The sequence below is a fragment of the Odontesthes bonariensis genome, chromosome 3, assembly GCF_027942865.1.
Source record: "Odontesthes bonariensis isolate fOdoBon6 chromosome 3, fOdoBon6.hap1, whole genome shotgun sequence".
NCBI classification, from domain to species: domain Eukaryota; kingdom Metazoa; phylum Chordata; class Actinopteri; order Atheriniformes; family Atherinopsidae; genus Odontesthes; species Odontesthes bonariensis.
Window position 1 is genome coordinate 43273116 of NC_134508.1, and position 19040 is coordinate 43292155.

The window sequence follows — 19040 nt, forward strand, 5'->3', positions numbered from 1 at the left end:
AATGATGAAATTAGGAATATGTATACAGCACATGGAAAGTTCTTGAATGTATTTGTAGCCAGCAGTGTTTATGTTTAGAATTCACTTAGGGATCACGTTCATGTTTCTGCCTTAACATACTGATAGCCATCAGCATCTGTGGTTTTAAGGTCATAAACTCCCAAAGGGTAAAAAGAAGATTGCATGCATGTGAAAGATTGGTCAATATAATAATCCTGCTTTTAATTACACATTGTGTGTCCTACATTTGTTTTGAGCATCAGCTGTGCACTTCCTCAAACATTAATGTTACATGAACATGTATGAAATGGGTACCACTAGAAGCAATATAAGAGTAAATGTGCCCAGATGTTGGACATAATTGATTTAGGTGCCATTAATGCCTCAGCTAAGGTTAAGATCCAATTTATTGGTCATGCTTACGGATCAACCCATCCAGGTTGGCACCTGTTGACACGCACATGTTGACACCAACCTGGAGCGGTGGGCAGCCATTCAGCGCTCGGGGAGCATGGGGGTACGGTGCCTTGCTCAAGGGCACCTCAGCCGTGACAAGGAGGTGGACTGACACCCCTCCAGCTGTCAGTTCCACCAATCTTTTTTGAGTGGCGAGAGTGGGAATCGAACCGGTTATTGGACGACCGACTCTAACCACTGTGCCACGGCCGCCCGTGTTATTGCTTTTTAAACTATGATCTTAACATCAATCAAATGTTAATTCCCTCTCTTGTTTCCATGTTCATTGTTTACATCCTGCAAATCCAAAAGTTCTCTGAGTTTGTTGGTGTGCCCCCTTTTGAAATCCTCTGATGACAGATGTTGTATCAACAATTAAGCCAGCCATAGATGGTTTTCTCTTTGTGAGCACAAGGCTAGAAATAAAGAAAATTTGTGGGCTTCCTCTCCATATAGGCACTTTCTCACTTTCACTGTCTCTTGTCTTATTATTTCAGTTCAGACATTCATATGCACGGCTGTCTGAAGGTCCCACCACAGCATCTCAGGTCTGGACTTTGACTGGACCACTGCAACACCATGATTATTTTCTTTTTCACACATTCTGTTGTAGATCTGCTGCTGTGTTTGGGATCAGTGTCCTGTTCCATGACTCAAATTTAGCCAAGAGGAGTTTGTGGTGGACTCTGACTGCAAGGTGCCCTGTAGCTGTAAAGCAAGCCCATATCCCACATTGGGATTTTTAGCTCCATTTCTGAGCATTGCACAGTCTGACCTTGGGGTGAGCTTGCTAGGACACCCACCACTGGGAAGACTGACAATGTTTTCCACTTACTCGTGAATAATCTTTCTCACAGTATGAACAGATAGAATGATGGACTCCAAATAGTTTGTAAAAGATCTCATAACCCTCCCCAGATTGATGGGCAGCAACAATTGGCCCCTTAAGATAATTTCTGATGGCTTTTGTCCTTGGTTACCACACAGCTGAATGCTCCACAACAACTGGGAAAACTCATGTTTTTCTTTCTAGAGGTTCACACACTTGTTGATGATCAGTTAATTAATGAAAATTGTATTTGATTAGAATTCAATGTCAGCAGCAACGGTGGACAATTTTACCAAATTCTTGTTAATCACACAGAGTAACATGTTATGTGTTTTCGTTCATTTTAGGATGAATTGGCCTAAATTTAGGATTATGTCCTAATATGTAAAACCTGAGAACTGAAAGAGAGTATCTTTTCTCTTTTACATGACTGGATATTAGCCTCAAGGCTATAAAAATGGGAATTCTTCAAACTTGTTGAGAATATCAGTCTGGATCAAAGTGATGTACCAACTAGGGGACAAATCTTGCTACTTAATATTTGTTTGGATGAATAACTGCATTTTTTTTCTTTCATGTCTTCATGCCACTTAATGCATCATGTGCAAATCAAGACCTGAGGCCATGCTGTAGTTGAAATGCTTGCAGCTGCAAAATGGGGCCTGTGGTGTGGAACAACATAATGTAACATGTCTTAAATGCAATATTTAGAAACATGCTAACAATGGCGTAGATGTCAGTTCTGAATGAGAAATACAGAAAGTATTGATTCCCTGAATCCTTCCCTTCTGTAGACCTGCTCTCAACGCTGGCAGCCGTTTCCATAGAGACCAGCGGACTAATCCCCTTTCCTCCCTCAGTTCAGTATTATAGTGATCTGTAGCATAGTATGTTTTACAGCTCATATTACAGGGAGCCAATCCTTTCTTTGTCAAAGTACTTTATGTGACAAACAAACATGCTCAATGATTAAAGACATGACATATGGAGATGTTTTAGATATTGTTGCACATATTGACAATAACTGGATGTAAGGAAAACATCAATATGATTACACTGTGTGTGTATTGGTGGTAACCTCTTTGGTTAAACATAATAAAATATCAGAATTCTTGTGAATTCAGATAAAAACAGATATTACAGAGATTGGCTATACAGGAAGGCTCACGAGGACATTGTGTAAACAGGGTGCAAGTTTTGTAGATTTGCAAATGAAGCGGTTGAAATAGTTTGTTGCGTTAATGAGATGTTTGGTAGCAGTTACATCATGAGACTTCTGTGCGCCAGCCATCATTCCTACTGTGACTAAGCTTGAATGAGCAGCGTGCCAAGCTCGTGCACATGTGTTTGTGTGTGAGAATAGCTGGGGGATTAAAGTGCATGCGGTCAGAGTGTGCCTAAGCATGCTGCTCTCCTCTTTCCCCAGGCCAGACACAGAAGACCCCGGCTCTGCCATGACTCACAGACGCCACCATCACTCGTGAGTACCTGTGTTAATGTTGCACACATGAGGGGATGTTGGACTGATGTTGTGGAGTGGTAGGGGAGAAACGCTAAGACTTTGCAAGCACAAACTTCATTTTAAAGTTGAAAAGTCTCTTTGATATAGTAAGTAAAGATTTTCTTCTGTTTAGAATGCAGAAAATAACCCGCTGAGTTTGTTTCATTTCTTATATCCTTCACATTCTGAGAGGAAAGTGTTTTCCAAACCAGACACAACACACCGTGTGTGCATGTGTGTGTCAGTGTGTGTGAGTCTGAGCACGTGGATGTCAAAATGAGATGCTAAAGTAGGCTGAAACCGACTCTTTTCTGCTGCACCAACAGAAGGTGGATTGTACTTGCGTAGTACTGTGATGATGTCACACAAGCAGAGCTATTTTTAGGAGGGGTTCTGATGAGGGCTGTTTTTCTTTTTTTCTCTTCACCCCTCCTTTTCAGATTCTTTCACCCATCCATGTCTTTTCTCGCCCAGTTTCGTATCACAGCTTTGGTCAATTTGGAGCTTCTTCTGGTGCATACACAAAGCCAGCGTTATACATAAACACACATAGTCAAACTTCTACAAAACTGTAACTGCAGAAGACATGCAAAGGCTGTGATACAGGAGGAAATAAGATATTTAACATCTGTTTTACAGAAAAGACCGCACCTCTGCCACATGCTGACATCTATCGGGCTGAAGAATAATAATGGAGACTTTAAAAAGAGAGAAAGAAATTGAGCTAAAACTATTCATGCGTGCAGGATAGACTCTACATTTACGAATATTTGATTCATTAGACTCACACGACACATGTTACTATGAGTTCAAATGATTATAGTTCATATTGGAGCAGCTTAAAATGTGGTGTTTCAGTCAGTCTCAGTGACTGTGATGGCTGATCATGTGACCTCGTCAAGCTTACTGGTGGGGCTGTGAGTGGATTTCCTAAACTTTCCCAGCTAATGGTTTCCTTCACGTGGTCGGCTGAAAAAGGTTAGAATGACTTTTTTTTCTTGGAGAATGGAGACCTCCCTCCAGTGAGCTTTAATTCATGCAGCAGTTCTAGGTGTTGAAAGTTGCTAAAAGTTGATGTCTCTGTTCCGGTTAGAATTAAAATTAGAATTAGAAAGCTTTATTGTCATTGTGCAACAGACAAACTGTACACAACGAAATTACAGGGGGCTCCACGAGATGCTGGTCCTAATATAAATAAAAAAAAAAAAATAAATAAAAATAAAAAAAAAAAAACACGATATAAATACAAGTGCAAAAATACAAAATGAAATACAAATGGAAAAATACTATCTTACATTCTTACACATTATTGCACAAAAGATTATTGCACAGGGGGTTCTGTGAGGGTGGGGTTATTGCACATGAGGTTTTGCATGTTGGGGGCGCTGGTGCATGTGTGCATTCAGGACGGTGATGGCTTTTGGAAAGAAACTGTTCTTGAGTCTGTTTGTCTTGGCTCTGGTGCACCTGTAGCGTCTGCCAGAGGGAAGCAGGTCAAACAGGTGGTGGGCGGGATGGGTGATGTCTTTGATAATGTTTTGCGCTCTGCTGAGGCAGCGAGATGTGTATATGTCATTGATGGAAGGAAGGGGGCAGCCCACGATCCTCTGCGCTGTCTTTATCACTCTCTGGAGCTTCAACCGGTCTGCCCCGGTACAGAGGGAGAACCACACCGAGGTGCAGTAGGTCAGGATGCTCTCGATAGAGGAACGGTAGAAGCTTCTGGTTGATGTTGTTCTTCCTGAGCACTCTCAGAAAGTGCAGACGCTGTTGAGCCTTCTTGACGACAGCCTTGGTGTTGGCGGACCAGGACAGGTCAGCAGAGATGGTGGTGCCCAGGAAGGTGAAGGTGCGCACTCTCTCCACTGCGTTGCCCTTGATGGTGAGGGGAGGCGGATCTGCTCTGTGCTTCCTGAAGTCCAGGATGATCTCCTTAGTCTTTGTGGTGTTCAGAGCCAGGTTGTTTGCTGCACACCAGCTAGACAGCTGCACAATCTCCTCTCTGTAGGCTGACTCATCTCCTCCTGAGATCAGCCTCACTACAGTCATGTCATCAGCAAACTTCACGATTGTGTTGCTGCTGTGGGCCGGTCTGCAGTCGGAGGTGTAGAGGTTGTAGAGGAGGGGGCTCAGCACACACCCCTGTGGGGAGCCCGTACTGAGTGTTCGGGTGGAGGAGAGGTAGGGACCAAGTTGAACTGTTTGGGCCTGGTTCGTGAGGAAGACCTTTATCCAGCTGCGGGTGAGTGGGGGAAGTCCGAGGTCAGACAGCTTGCTATCCAGGATGTCAGGGATGATGGTATTAAAAGCTGAGCTGAAGTCTATGAAGAGCATCCTGACGTAGCTCTCTCGGTGTTCCAGGTGGTTTAGGTGGTGTGAAGAGCAATAGCTATGGCATCCTCAGTTGATCGGTTCGCACTGTAGGCAAACTGGTAGGGGTCAAAGGAGGGGGGGAGGTAGGCTTGAATGTGTGTGAGGACCAGCCGTTCCAGGCACTTAGTGATGATGGGTGTCAGTGGTATGGGGCGGTAATTATTAAGGCTGGTCGTTGGTGTTTTCTTGGAGACGGGGATGATGATGGCAGACTTCAGGCAGGCTGGGATGGAGCCCTGTGCAAGGGAGAGATTGAAGATAGTGGTGAAGACCTGTGTGAGCTGATCCGCTCAGGCTCTAAGTACTTTCCCAGGAACCCCATCAGGACCGGTGGCTTTCCTGGGATTGACTTTGCGGAGCTCCAGTTTCACATCCTGTGCCTGCACAGTGTATGTGTGGGAGCTGGGGGTGGGTGGGTGGGGTTGGGGTTGTAGAGGTGTGGCTGCAGATTTATGGGTTGGGATCTCGAGGCGTGCGAAGAAGGTGCTCAGCTCCTCCGCTAGTAGATCACTTGAGTCCACAGCCATGTTGCTTCGCCCTCTGAAGTTAGTAATCTCCTGGATGCCCTGCCACATCTGCCGTGGATTGTGGTTAGCGAGATGATCCTCTATTTTGCATTTGTAGTCCTGTTTGGCTTTTGTAATTCCTTTTTTCAGGTTGGCTCTGGCAGCACTGTACAGTCCTGTATTGCCCGACCTGAACGCGGTGTCGCAGTCCTTGAGGAGCATCCTAACTTGGCTGGTCATCCAGGGCTTCTGGTTGGGGAAAATCCGGATGCGTTTATCCACTGTGACATTCCCCATGCAGAACTTGATGTAGGATAGCACAGCCTCTGTGTGTGCAGCCAGGTCCTGGTGTTCAAAGATACTCCACTCAGTGTTGGCAAAGCAGTCCTGGAGCTGGAAAAGTGCATCCTCAGGCCATGTAGTCAGAGGAGTGGAGCTTCTTCTGAGGGGGATATATGCTGGGGTGAGGAGCAGAGAGAGGTGGTCTGACTGACCTAAGTGTGGGAGTGGTATGGCTCTGTATGCTTGTTTAATGTTAGTGTAGACATGATCTAATGTATTTCTCCCTCTGGTCGGACACTTAACATGCTGGTAGAATTTAGGCATGGCAGACTTCAGGTTAGCCTGGTTAAAGTCGCCTGCAATAATGTGGACGCCGTCGGGGTGGACCTGCTGGAGTTTGTTAATAGTGTCTGATAGGACCGAGAGAGCTATGCTAACGTTAGCATTTGGTGGTATGTATACAGCTGTGATTAGCACGACTGTTAGCTCTCTTGGTAGGTAAATTTGATTTTTTTGATTTGATTTATTTAATTGTATCAGAAAAGTCTTACGGTGCGTTCACACCAGACGCGGTCGGGCGACGCGATTACATACAAAGTCAATGCAAAGACGCGATTAGACGCGGATTCGAGCTGGCGGCGCGATGAGGAGCGGTCGGGCGGCGCGGTGAGGAGCGGTGAGGCGGTGCGGTGATGCGGTGGCCGCCGCGCGAGTGAAAATATGCGATTCGCGCGAGTTCAAAAAATCCAACTTTGGCGAAATATTCGCGCCAGACAGCCTATCAGCGTTGAGATTCTGGACGACAGTGACGTGGAGACAGATGGACAGGCGCTGTCTGTGACATGCAGATGGGACTGCAGATGGAAATTAGCTTCTAAGCTACAATCTGGTGCAGGTCATCTATTTACTTTGTAATTAATGTACTTTGCACATGGTCCCTGACTAAATAAAATAAAACAAATTAAATCACCGCCTTCTCCAGGAGTTCCGTCTGGATGACGGCCGCCTCCGAGCAGGCCACCAAACTGGGTCCCGGCGAGCCCGAAACACCGCTGGAAGCGGCCGCCACGGGAGGATCGGAGCCGCGATCTCTCGGCGGGACGCCGGCTGCAGGCGCTCCGCAGCTGGGCCGCGGCTCCGTTTCAGCTGCGGGGCGCCTGTGGCATGGTGTCCTGCCGAGAGATCGCGGCTCCGGTCCTCCCGAGTGGGTCGTCGGGCAGGGTCCTGGTGGGCCTGGGGTGCCGCTCGAGGCGGCCGTCATCCAGAAGCAACTCCTGGAGAAGGCGATGAAATTATCCGAGCTGAATGCACCACCGGACGATGTCACTGATCCAGACACGACGGCGTGTGCGTTTCAGACGAATCTCGGACTGCCACAGCAGGTACAAGGACGCGATCAGCCATGGATAGCCCCTTGAGCTATTCACTCGTTTTTTACTCGCGCGAAAGAGGCGTTTGAGGCGATGGAATTTAATTTACACCTGCGGCAACGATCGCGCGATGAAGGCGGTGCGAATATTCGCATCGCGTTTGGTGTGAACGCACCGTTACACACATTCAAAGACTCAAAACACAATTGAGGATAAAAACACAATAAAGTCCAGGACTTATTTCCATTGTGGTCCTCACATAAAACATTAAGACAAGACAAGCCACAACAAGACACTCACAAAGTGTATGACAAACACACCTTAAACACATTAAAAGACATCATCACACAATTGAGGATAGGAACACAATAAAGTCCAGGACTTATTTCCATTCTGGTCCTCACAAAAAACATTAAGACAAGACAAGCTACGACAAGACACTCACAGAGTGTATGACAAACAGTAATAAATAACATAGAATGCAAACCACATTTTTCTTAAATAAAAATAAACGACAGTAGCTGACCCCCTGCTCTATTCAGCTACCCTCTCTAGTAACCAGGCCTTGATTCTCTTTTTAAAAGTATTCAGACACGATGTGACTTTAATTTCCCTATCTAACTTGTTCCACTGCATTGCCCCTATATAGGCAAAGGTTCCTTTCCCTACAGATGTTTTAAAAGAATATGGACGCAGATCTGATATGCTGCCACGAGTGCAAATATTGTGTTTGTCCTTTACCTTAGTGATAAGACATGATAAAAACATTTGGGCGCTACCAAATATAATTTTATGGATCATAATCATCCTTGACATAATAATACGAGACTCAACAGGGAGCCAGTTCAGCTCCGCAAAATTTGACCTACCTATATGAGACCTATGGCCCACGTTCAAAACCACTCTCACTAATTTATTCTGTGCTGTTTGCAGCCTCCTATTAAGTCTGCTTGTTAGGCCTTCGAACCAGGAAGTACTTGCAAATTCAAAATGATTTAAAATTAAGGAGTTAGCTAAAATGATCATTGTTGCCCTATCTAAGAATTTCGCATTTCTGGCTAAGAACTTTGTGAGCCCGGTAAAAGGGACGGCATCTGATGGTTATGTACTCTATGTCCGGTGAACAGTGTTTATGTATGATAGAAATGTCACTGGCCCAGTTATTGTGTGTATAGATGCACGACCGCCACCTCTGCTCTTACCGGAGTCTTTATTGCGGTCCCAGCGATGAGCGGTGCGGTCTGCTAGCTGAACGGCTGCGTCGGGAATCAGCGGGTGAAGCCAGGTTTCAGTTATGATAGAAACACAGCAGTTTTGTATTTGGCGGTTTCCCTTAATGAGTAGTTCCAGCTCGTCCATCTTGTGGATCAGCGATCTTGCATTGCTGACAAACATACTCGGGAGAGGAGGCTTGTGGGGGTCTTTCCTGAGTCGCAATAGCAGGCCGGAGCGGCAGCCTCGCTTCTGCTTCCTTTCTCTCCTTCGTCTCCGCCTCTTGCCGATAACAATCCACGGAGCTCCCGGTGGCCTCGCTATCTCTGTTGGGATGTTGTATGTGCGGCGGGATTCGTCTGTTATGGCGATCTTCGTATTAAAACCAATGTCCAATACTTCTTGCCGACTGTAGTAATGTGTAGCAGACGCATAGACGAACATAAAAACAAAAGTACCAGCGTAACCGCGGAACCGTGAACCGCTGCGTCTGTGCGCGCCGCCATAGTCCAGCTATATGACCTTCCTCGCTGATGGTGTCCGAACTGCTTGAAGCTTAAGGTTAAGTGCATCTGTGGGATATTCTGCTCTTCTGGGCTGCTTCAAAGGTACACTTTTACCAAAAAAAATCATTAAAAGTAAAATAAAAGTCATTGGTCCCACATGTCTTAGCTCAATGTTTATTTCATCCAGCTGCTTCTGATGCATATCTTTGATACAGACAAAAACAGCTGTCATGAATAACTTGACATGAAAACAAATAAAAGTTTTAAGAGAAGTTTGCTAAGAGGTTATTTCTCTGATTGAGGATCAAGGGCCTCAGAGAAGGGTGGATTGCTTTTTTCGGGTTGGGAATAAGTTGCCGTCTCAAGCAGATGACTTTAAGTGTCTCGGGGTCTTGTTCATGAGCAGGTGGCAGAATGGACCATGACTTTTTCAGATGTATTGCAGTGAAGCGGATGTTAGACCAGTCTGTGAAGGGAGAGCTGAAACGAAAGGCAAAGCTGTCAAGTTACCAGTCAGTCTACTTTCACCTCACCCTCACCTCATGTGGATAGTGAGAAAAAATGAGGTCACAAATACAAGCAGCTGAAATTAGCTTCCTTCCAGGGATGGCTGGGCTCACCTGTAAGGATTGCGTGAGGAGCTCAGTCATCTGGGACGGGTAGGTGTAGAGTGGCTGTCAAAAGTAACCAGTTCAAGAGGTTTGGGTATCTGAAGCCCGGACACTTCTAAGGAGAGATAATGGCCCTCATTTATCAAACTTGCGTAAGACGAAAAACATGCATAGGTCGTGTGTACGTTCTTTTCTGCGCAAAGGTTGGCATTTATCAAATGCATCGTGAGCGCAGGAAAGATGAAATCGCCACGACAGGTCTGAAGCAGTGTACGCACTTTTCCATTTTGACTTGCGGTGACTGCAATAGCATACATAAACAGCAGCGTCACTAGTGCGTGCCTCATGAGTCGCAACAAATCCCTAGGTTAAAATTACAGACTTATCACTTCAAAGAAGGCCCATGTTTTATTTGACTTCAACATAAATATAAACATAAACGCAAATTAAATAAATAAAAAAATTAAACAAGTACAACTCCGTAATTGGAGTTGTACTTGTTTAATTTTAGATTTCATTTAATCTGGAGTTTATCACATTTTATTGACCATCACAGTAGGGGAAAATACATAACTCGTCCGGTCTGCGATTTACAGCGTTGACAGCGTTTCTTTGCCGCCTTTCGTCTTTCCATGTCGCAAAGTCTAGAGGTGCGGCCTTTTGTAGAAGGCGTGGTTAGGATCATTACGATGGATTTCAGCCGCCGGATTTATCAACAGCCGCTCGGTCTTACGATGGGATTGGTGTGGTACGCATGTTCTGTAAATCTCACTTGAGCCTCTGCGTACGACGAGTTCTCCGCTCATATCAACGATGCTTTCTACGACGGCTTGATAAATGAGGGCCACTGTCTTTTGACTGGCTGTGACCTCCCTGAATAGCTAGATGTGGCTTCAGGGAGGGATACCTGGGGACCACCGCTCGTGCTGAAGCGCATGTTTCTTCATAGGTGGCAGAAGATTGGGTCTAGGGACAATTTAGAGTCACTAATTAACCTAACATGCGTGTTTTTGGATGGTGGGAGGAAGGCGCAATCCCCGGAGAGAACCCATGCAAACACAGCGAGAACATGAAACACACACTGACTTAGAGTTAAGACATCAATAAACACCTGCCGGGAATGGAACGGGGAGCCAGCGGCGCTAACCACGACACCACCGTGCAGCCACCAGTAGACATGCACAGCAAATCATTGATGAGACACAGAAATCCCGAATTCACACAGGGCTGTTAGAACTTTTCAAAAGATCATACGTACTTAGCTGTTCAAAAGTGTCAATTTCTATTGTCCATTGTGTTGTCCATAGGCTCTTCTTCATGTTCATTTATTAACATGTTGCATTATTTTGTTCGAGGTGTTATTGGTGCACCACTTGCTTTATTTGTTCTTATTACATCCTCTTTTACCGTTCTGGCTGAGTAATTGCTTTCCCCTTTATTTTAATGAACCAACCTTTAAGAATTGCATTAAAGTAGTGGATTTTTCATTGAACCTTTTTCCCAAAATCTCCATTTAAATGAAGGGCAGCAATCTTCCCACAACAGTATCCAGTCAGGATGTTTTGGGGATTTGTGTTGATGGGTTTGGACGGATTTACCCGAGTACATTTTTATTACTCTGCATTTACCTAGAGTTAAGACATCAATAAATGCCAGTTTGTCACTTTTTCTTGCAGCCATACAATACAGTGCTGAAACAGAAGTATTGCTTTGCTTTAAACGAGAGGTGCTGCTTTGGTTTATGAACGTTTCCTTTTTTTTCCCTCACCTTATTCTATCTGTCATCTTGAATAAAGGTCTCTTTCTGTTCAATCAGTCCAAACTCTAACCCCTTGCTTTCAACTAACCTTTTAAATCTATCTGTACACTGTTGCTGTTTGTGCAACAGTGTAGATAGGATAACCGTTATTGGTAATGTGTGTTTTGCCGTCTCTCATGAAAAGACGTGTGGCTAACATATCTACACATATCTAGCGTTCATGTGTTTATCAGCCATGTGGATGAAAATAGATCCATGGTTTCCAGGAATGTTTCAAGCCTCGCTTTCAGAGACTTTTAGCCCCAGTTCTTCATTTGAAAGTTTGACAGAACAAGTAAAGCTTTGAATGGCTGAAATCAGTTTCTCATCAATTTAGCACTTTCTTGGCACAGCAATCCAGAACTAATCCAATCTGCAGTGAAACAGGGAAGTGTGGAAATGAGATTGGGACAAGCTTACTCTGTCTCCACAATCTGGCTGTTTTTATGGTCTCTATGAAATGGAAACAAGTGCTGAAAAATGCACTCCACACAGTTTGCAAGACTTTGATATCAGAGTAGAGAAATTTCAGAGATTTTCATTGTATTGTTGTTATTAAGCCAGCTACAATGCATTAGCCTCAAACCTTCATCCCTAAAATTCAACTTTATACTCCAGGTTTAAGAATTGATAGAACTTCAGCTGCTCGCTGAAACTGCAGAGGAATTTTGAGGTGAAGAAGAAAGCGGTTAATGTGAAGACTGAAGCTGAAAGGTGGCACCACGGCAGTTCAGTTTAGGCACACTAGTTTAAAACATCGGATTTGTGCTGGCTGTGCCCCAGTTGTTACATTGCTGCATGTGCACATACTTGAGTTCTATACCATGGATCAGTTCTGAGAAGATCCAGCATGGGACCACAGAGGTCAGAGTGCTGTGCACCTACACAGATGATCAAAGTCTCAGGAGTAACTACTGTCAGTGGATGCTCCGTGGATTGATTTGAAGGATTACTGCCAACACCCACTTCATATTTCCCACAGTGGTTTTATAAACTTTTAATTGAGACAGAAGGGATTAATAGACACACCAATACACTGCTGCAACCATCAGATTGAGCCTCTCTCTCCCTCACACTGCATCAACATCTTAGGGCATACCCGCCATGAGAATGTGAGTTGCATAGCTGGATGGTGACTGAAATATCTGATATCTACACTGTGAGTTTGTCATTTTATATCTATCTGTCTATCTTTGGTGTGGTTGAAACAAAACTGCTCTGTTTGTCCTGTTAGTACAGCTCATTTTAGACATCTTCAGTCAGGGTCAGCAGACATGCCCCCAGCAGAGAGTCCTGCTCATTTTCTCTGTCGTCGGGGGGCTTTGGAGGTGCAGCTGAATCACAGCAGAGAGGGACTGCCACTTGTGTTCTTTCAGTTTCTCAGGCAAAGTCAACCAGTAACTAGGCCCTCAAACGCAGTAGCTAACAAGATTTCCTTCTGAAGCTTACTTGTATTAGCGGTAGGCCATCATTTCCCTTTCTCAAAGTTAAAGCATAAATGTATACTGTTGATACAAGCTCGCTGCTTCTTGCACTCATTTTAAAACTAAAAACCCTCCAACATTTCTTCACAAGGCCTCCAACGGGATGACAGCATATTGCTGGTGCAGCTTTATAAAAAGCAAAGGAAAAATGTTTCCTTGCATTCTTTTAATCATAATTAATAGTTTTGGTAAAAAAGAAATTGATCTCAAATAAATCTTTTTTTTCCCAAATGTTTGGATCGATGTTTAATGGTGAAAGTATCTACATTTAAAACATATACTTTGTTTTAGGATTACATAGCTAAACTAAGTGATACAGTTTAGTCACTGTAAAATGCATTCTTCAGCTGAAAGTGGTACAGCTGTACATTAAGGGGTTAAGGAAACGCTGGAAATCTAAATGCTGTTCACTTCGGATTTTTGAGGCAGTTTGGTGTTTAGGTGTAATCCTGATTGTGGTGGTGCAGATACATGTACAGACTGTTTGAATCTTTAGATTCCATCTGAGCCAGCCAGTAATAATATAGCAACAAGTTTCCAAACAAAGTGATGAAGTAATTAGTGTGAAGAGCCTCTTCAGCGAAGAGCTTAAACATTGAATTTAAGTAGCTGTTAATTACTGAATCTCTATGTCAGAGTGTGAGCACTTGAGATATGGTTGATAGTCTCTCATTTATCTTTGTGTATGTAAAAACTGTGTGTCCATGCACAGTAACTTAGTAAGGCCACATACAGTCTCTGGCCCTCCTTCTGACAGCTACATCAAATACAGCAGCGGGAGCTGCACTGTTGAGTTGCAGATTGATTGACTCGACTTTATTGGAAAATTCTTTTTGAGCATTTTTCCACAGAGAAAACTTGACTTCAACCTCGTTTCCCATCAGCTGTTATCACAAAGGTAAATCTACCCCACATGTGTCTCCGCACGTCTATAATGAATGGGCCCCTTAAATATTTAGGGAGACCTGGTTAAAATTTAATGCTTGACTCAGTGTGCACCTTTACATCTTGAAGAATGACTTAGCTGGTGTCAGGCGGCCTTTGCGCAATGCTTTAAACTGTCTAGAAAATGAGAAAATGTTTTTGTGTGTGTTTTTGGTGTTGATGTCATCTTAAATCCTGGTAAATCCGGGGTAAAGAGCCATAAAGGGAACTAAATCGTTTTAAAATCAGCCTCTGTGTTTAAAGCTAAGTGTGCAGTAGATCTGTTCATTTAATATGCATCAACAAGCAGTTTTCTGATGGCCACAGGGATCCGAGTGCTCTGTAACACATGGGGCACAGCTGCTTTGGGTAGTCAGTAATATATACACCTGGAAACTGTCAGATGGTCCGTGCCAAAAGACACTCCAGCTAATTAATAATAACCTGTATAAGCTTTGTCATCATGCGTGGAGGAGCAATAAATGGATCAGGCTTTTTATTTGCTCTCCTGCACTCCCATGTTTGTTATGATCTAATTGTAAAGTCTCTTTCATGGCAGCACTGTGTAGCACAGCACATAGTACAAGAGATCAAAGCAGCCTCACTTTCCGATAAATCTGCATGGAAGCAAATTTTGCCCTGCCACATTAAATGCACAAGCTGTACCTGCACAAAAGCCATTTGATGAACACAGAGACCCGACTTGTTGTTGGTGCTGCTGTCAGGCTGTAGCTGTCATTTATTGGTTGGGTTCGCATACAAGGGAATAATGTTGTTGTTTACTGCAGTTCTGTGTCAAATACAGACGTGACTGCTTGGTTCATATCATGTATAATTGTTGCTCTCCTCTTTAGTAGAGAAACACTGATGCTAAAACTAGACTAAATATTAATAAATCTGAATTATGTAGGTCATAAGTCACAAAAAGAAAAACTTTCAGAGGTTCCTCTGTCTTTAATGCTAATATTAATAATTCATTTTCTTTTCCTTTGGTTACAATTGATAAGGCAAAGGACGCAGTACGGAGATGGCAGAAACAGAGGGTTATTAGACAGGATTTAAGGAGATGATTAATTGGTAAGAAAAGGCGCTGAAAATGTCCTAAAAAACATGGAATGATATGCTAATGAGGATTTGTTTGGATATAATGTGAGTTACACAACCATGGAAAGAGAGTCAGATCCTCTCATCAGCATTTTATGGGATTTACTAATCAGAGGGTTAACAATGCTTTGAAGCCTCTCTGTTCAATTTTAAAGGCAGCCATAACTTTAGTGCATTTAGCCTTTTCACCAGCAAAAAGCTATATTTGCATAGCTATATTTGGGCCTTCCAGTGTTAAACAATATGCGTCTTCAGGCCTGAGCATCCGGGGCTGCAGTGCCAAATGTTTTCTGAACAGCACCAATCTCAAGACTGAATATTAAGACAAAAAGAATAATAAGTCCCACAAAATCATGTCATTTTATTAAAAAACACAAGAGGTTTGTGTTTCAGATTCAGTGTGTTTCCAGTGACTGCTCACTATAGACTGTCTGCAGTCCTTAAAGAACAAATTCATGGTTTGTCTCAAACCTCTGATGTGACTTATAGGAGTACAAAAAGGATGGAGGATTATTTTTGGATACTATAGAGGATAAACTGGTTATCACCAATTTTTTTTTTAACTTCTCATTTTCCATAGTTAAAATCCTCTGACTGCTCGATTTCTGTTCTCAAGCCACCTGTTCATTGATCTAGTAGTGAAATAATATGTGACCAGGAGTTTGCACAGAAGTGTGAAAATTGCTTGGATTACTATTCCTGTTTCTGACGTTCTATTCGACATCTCTGCTCTGTGCCAGTTGATGCAGCTTCTGCCAAAAGTAGATTAGGTGGGGATTTTATCACAGCATCGGGTCGCTTTTAAAACCTGCTGCAGCATGTCCAGAGGACTCATAAGAATTGTGTAGATTGATAGTTGCAGCCAGAGCACAATGCCAGTGTATCTAGTGAAATTGAGGAGTTAATCACCCACCTATCACCTCACTGCACTCTTTGCTCCTGTCGTATTTGCTCCAACCTTTAGAGGGCGCTGTGACAAAAAAAATGTTTCTTTCTCCTCCCTCATTTTCTGTCACCTTGCTATATCTCATCCTCAAATAAACAAGCGTTCACTCGATATAGTCAGGTAGCTATTCTGAAGTATTCATTGTCTTTATTCACATTCAAACCATATAAACTTGAAAACGTGTACATTTTTTACATGATAGATGTTAATATGAGAAAAAGTGGATCAAAGGGAAAATAATAGGCTTCATTACCTCATTTAATGAGGACAAGGAAAAAGACACAAGGGCTATTTCTTTTAGTTTAAAAACTTTTTAAATGAAGCACTATCACAATAAATGAAATCTTGGACAAAAGCTGCGTATTAAGTGCTAAATTCTCAAGTATAATTAAATGTGAGGCTGCGATGAAATCATTACCCTCCAGTGCCAGTATGCAGACCTACAGCCTGACTGGACTGTCCAGAAGTATAAAGTGTCAAATGCTCAGAGATACAAGATATAAAACGGTGGAAAATGACCAGCAATAAAAAAAAAAAAAATTCAAAAATCACTATTATCGTAAGGTTGAAGTTTCATCCAAGTAGTAAAGATTGCTTAAAGGTTTATAGACAGCTGAAAGAGGGACTCTAATGGGAATTTCTTTGTCTAATCATTGTGAATACAAAGGTTTGCCAATAGTTGTCCAAGAAAATGTCCCCTGAGGAAATAAAGAAAATCCCCTTTGTTACCCTCTGAGGTTTAAGATTCAACAACATTTTGGATTAAGTGAGAATATTGTTTGCTCAATAATGGAAATAAATCCAGAGGAATTTGCCATATACATGTGCACATACTGTAAATGCATAAAATGTCCTAAAATACAAGATGGGGCATATGAATAATCAATGCAATGATCATATGACATGTGACCGGGCCAAATAACAACTCTATTTGGGTTGCACGTGAGTCAGAAAACAGCTGTTAATGAATCAGGAAGTTGAGGCTTCCCTTTGCATAAAGTCACTCAGATGAATAAGGTGAGGTCCATCACTTCCACCTTTTCTGACAACGACTCGTATCATGGGTGATGAAGCACAAGAAAGACGTCTATAATCTGAAAAGAACAAAACATATTCACTTGGTGGGCAAATATTGGATTAAAACATGAACAGAGTGAAACTGTTGGTAAAGCTCAATGTTATCTGACATTTTATAGGCTTCCCAATCAAATAGTAAAGATAATCTTCTGTTGAAGATTTTACTACTTAGTAAAGATAATCTAAGTAGATTATCTTTACTACATACGTGTGCACACTGAACAGTGTTGAGTATGCACACTACTTCTTGGCCATCGTCCAAACGTTCAGATTCTCCTTTGTAATTACTTGAAACAGTTCTTGTCCTGTGCCTTTTTTTCCTTTTCCCCCTCTTTTTAATCGCTAAACCTTATGGACAGATTTAGCTGAAATTTGGCAGGAAGATGGCCCTCTGCTAGATAAGATTTTGCCACTAATCTGGATCCTAGTTTTCCACCATCTGATGATTGGAAGCGATTGTGATGCTGCTTCTGGCTTTGAACAAAAAAAAGAAAAGAAAACCTGACATCTGGTTCAGGCATTGATAAAGTACATTGATATGAACTTTGCTTTGCTTTTTAGGGCTTATTTCTTTGTCTCCATAGTAATGATTAAATATTACTCAAGTTAGCATGCAATGTCATTCATTCACTACAAGCATTTCAACATATATCATTATGACCCTTATCAAAATGTCAATTTAAAAAATGAAGGCAACATGATACAGTCTCAGCCGTGACACATGACTGATTAAACTGCAGTGTATTAGAAATAAACTGCATCCAATGCCCTTTCAACCTGCATATGCTTAATGGTTTGCACAATGTCAAATGAATCCATACTGAAAAAATATGCCTTCATTCAGCAGTTACTGTAATAAGCCTGGCCTGATTAATTTTCCTTTTCCATATTCAAGCTAATCCTTAAAGGCTGCACCAAAGACGGAACTGCTGAGAGGCTGGAAAGAGGCTTCGTTGACATTTTGCTTCACTTTTCATCTTGCTTGAGGTACCGTGTCTGACTGCCAATCAAAAGTGCTTCAAAGTCAGCATCAGACCATTGAGGCTCCAGTCGTACCTGCCGGAGGCAACAACAGGGAGGCAGGCTCCGAGGTTTCTGCCTCTCTGCTGAGAACACAATTTGCAACCACTTCTAATCTTTAAACATAAAATTGCAACTGGGAAATTGACTTTTTATTTTTTTTGTTTTGTTTTGTTTTAATGTACTTTCTATCTTATTTTGAGGCCAGCAACATTGTAAAGCTTGTAACAGGGGATTTTTCTCTCTGTTACATAATCTCTTCTTACAACAGCATTCTGTAAGGGAGCTGATGAGGCCAGTTGCTGCTGTTTTTCTTCACAAGAAAATGTGATACAATTGATACCAATTGATGCAGGATTTCAGCTGCACAACAGTTTGTGTGTGCGGTTCAGTTGTGTCGATGCACCAAAACTAAATATGAGTATGAAATGCTCAAAGGGACCAGGTGTGACAGCAAGCATGACATAACATGACACCAGAAGAAAATGAAATATTATGTTAATCCTTCCAAAATTAGATTCCTGAAATGCATCTAAATATGTTCCTCTGAGCTTAGTGATACAAAATGGCTCTTCTTATGGCATCTTTATGTAAAAACAACCAAGTAAAATATAAATATAAAGTTTTAAAGTTTCACTGGTCACTTTATATTTTTATATTTTATATTTTTAAACAGTTTTTTTTATTTTTTTTGTTTATTATTGTATAAACATTTTTCATTGCTTTATTATGTCTGCTACTGGATGCTTGAATTTCCTTCGGGATCAATAAAGTATCTATCTATCTAAGTATAGGTTGATTCAATTCCCCTTCTGTTTATACTCGGAGAAGCACAGCAAGTTAGCTGGCCAGGTTGGAGCTCAACTCAGTTGACATGTAACTGAGTTTCAGTCTGACAGAACTGACAAAACAGCAACATGTGGCTTTTTCCTTCGTAATGCTAGCCTGATAAACCAGCCTAAATGGATTGGATGTCTAATTTAGTCTGGCTCCGATGAATGGATACAGCGGAACATTGTTGATGAGCACAACCCGTTGTCT

General features: G+C 42.4%; 1 protein-coding gene across 1 annotated transcript in view; it reads left to right on the plus strand.

Annotated features, from left to right (window-relative positions):
* iqsec1b (IQ motif and Sec7 domain ArfGEF 1b) overlaps window positions 1-19040 on the plus strand; it is a 313514-nt gene that overhangs the window by 183047 nt on the left and 111427 nt on the right. Inside the window, exon 3 of the mRNA XM_075461869.1 lies at window positions 2712-2765. Within this exon, the coding sequence (XP_075317984.1) occupies window positions 2712-2765 (54 nt within the window). The remainder of the gene's footprint in view (window positions 1-2711; window positions 2766-19040) is intronic.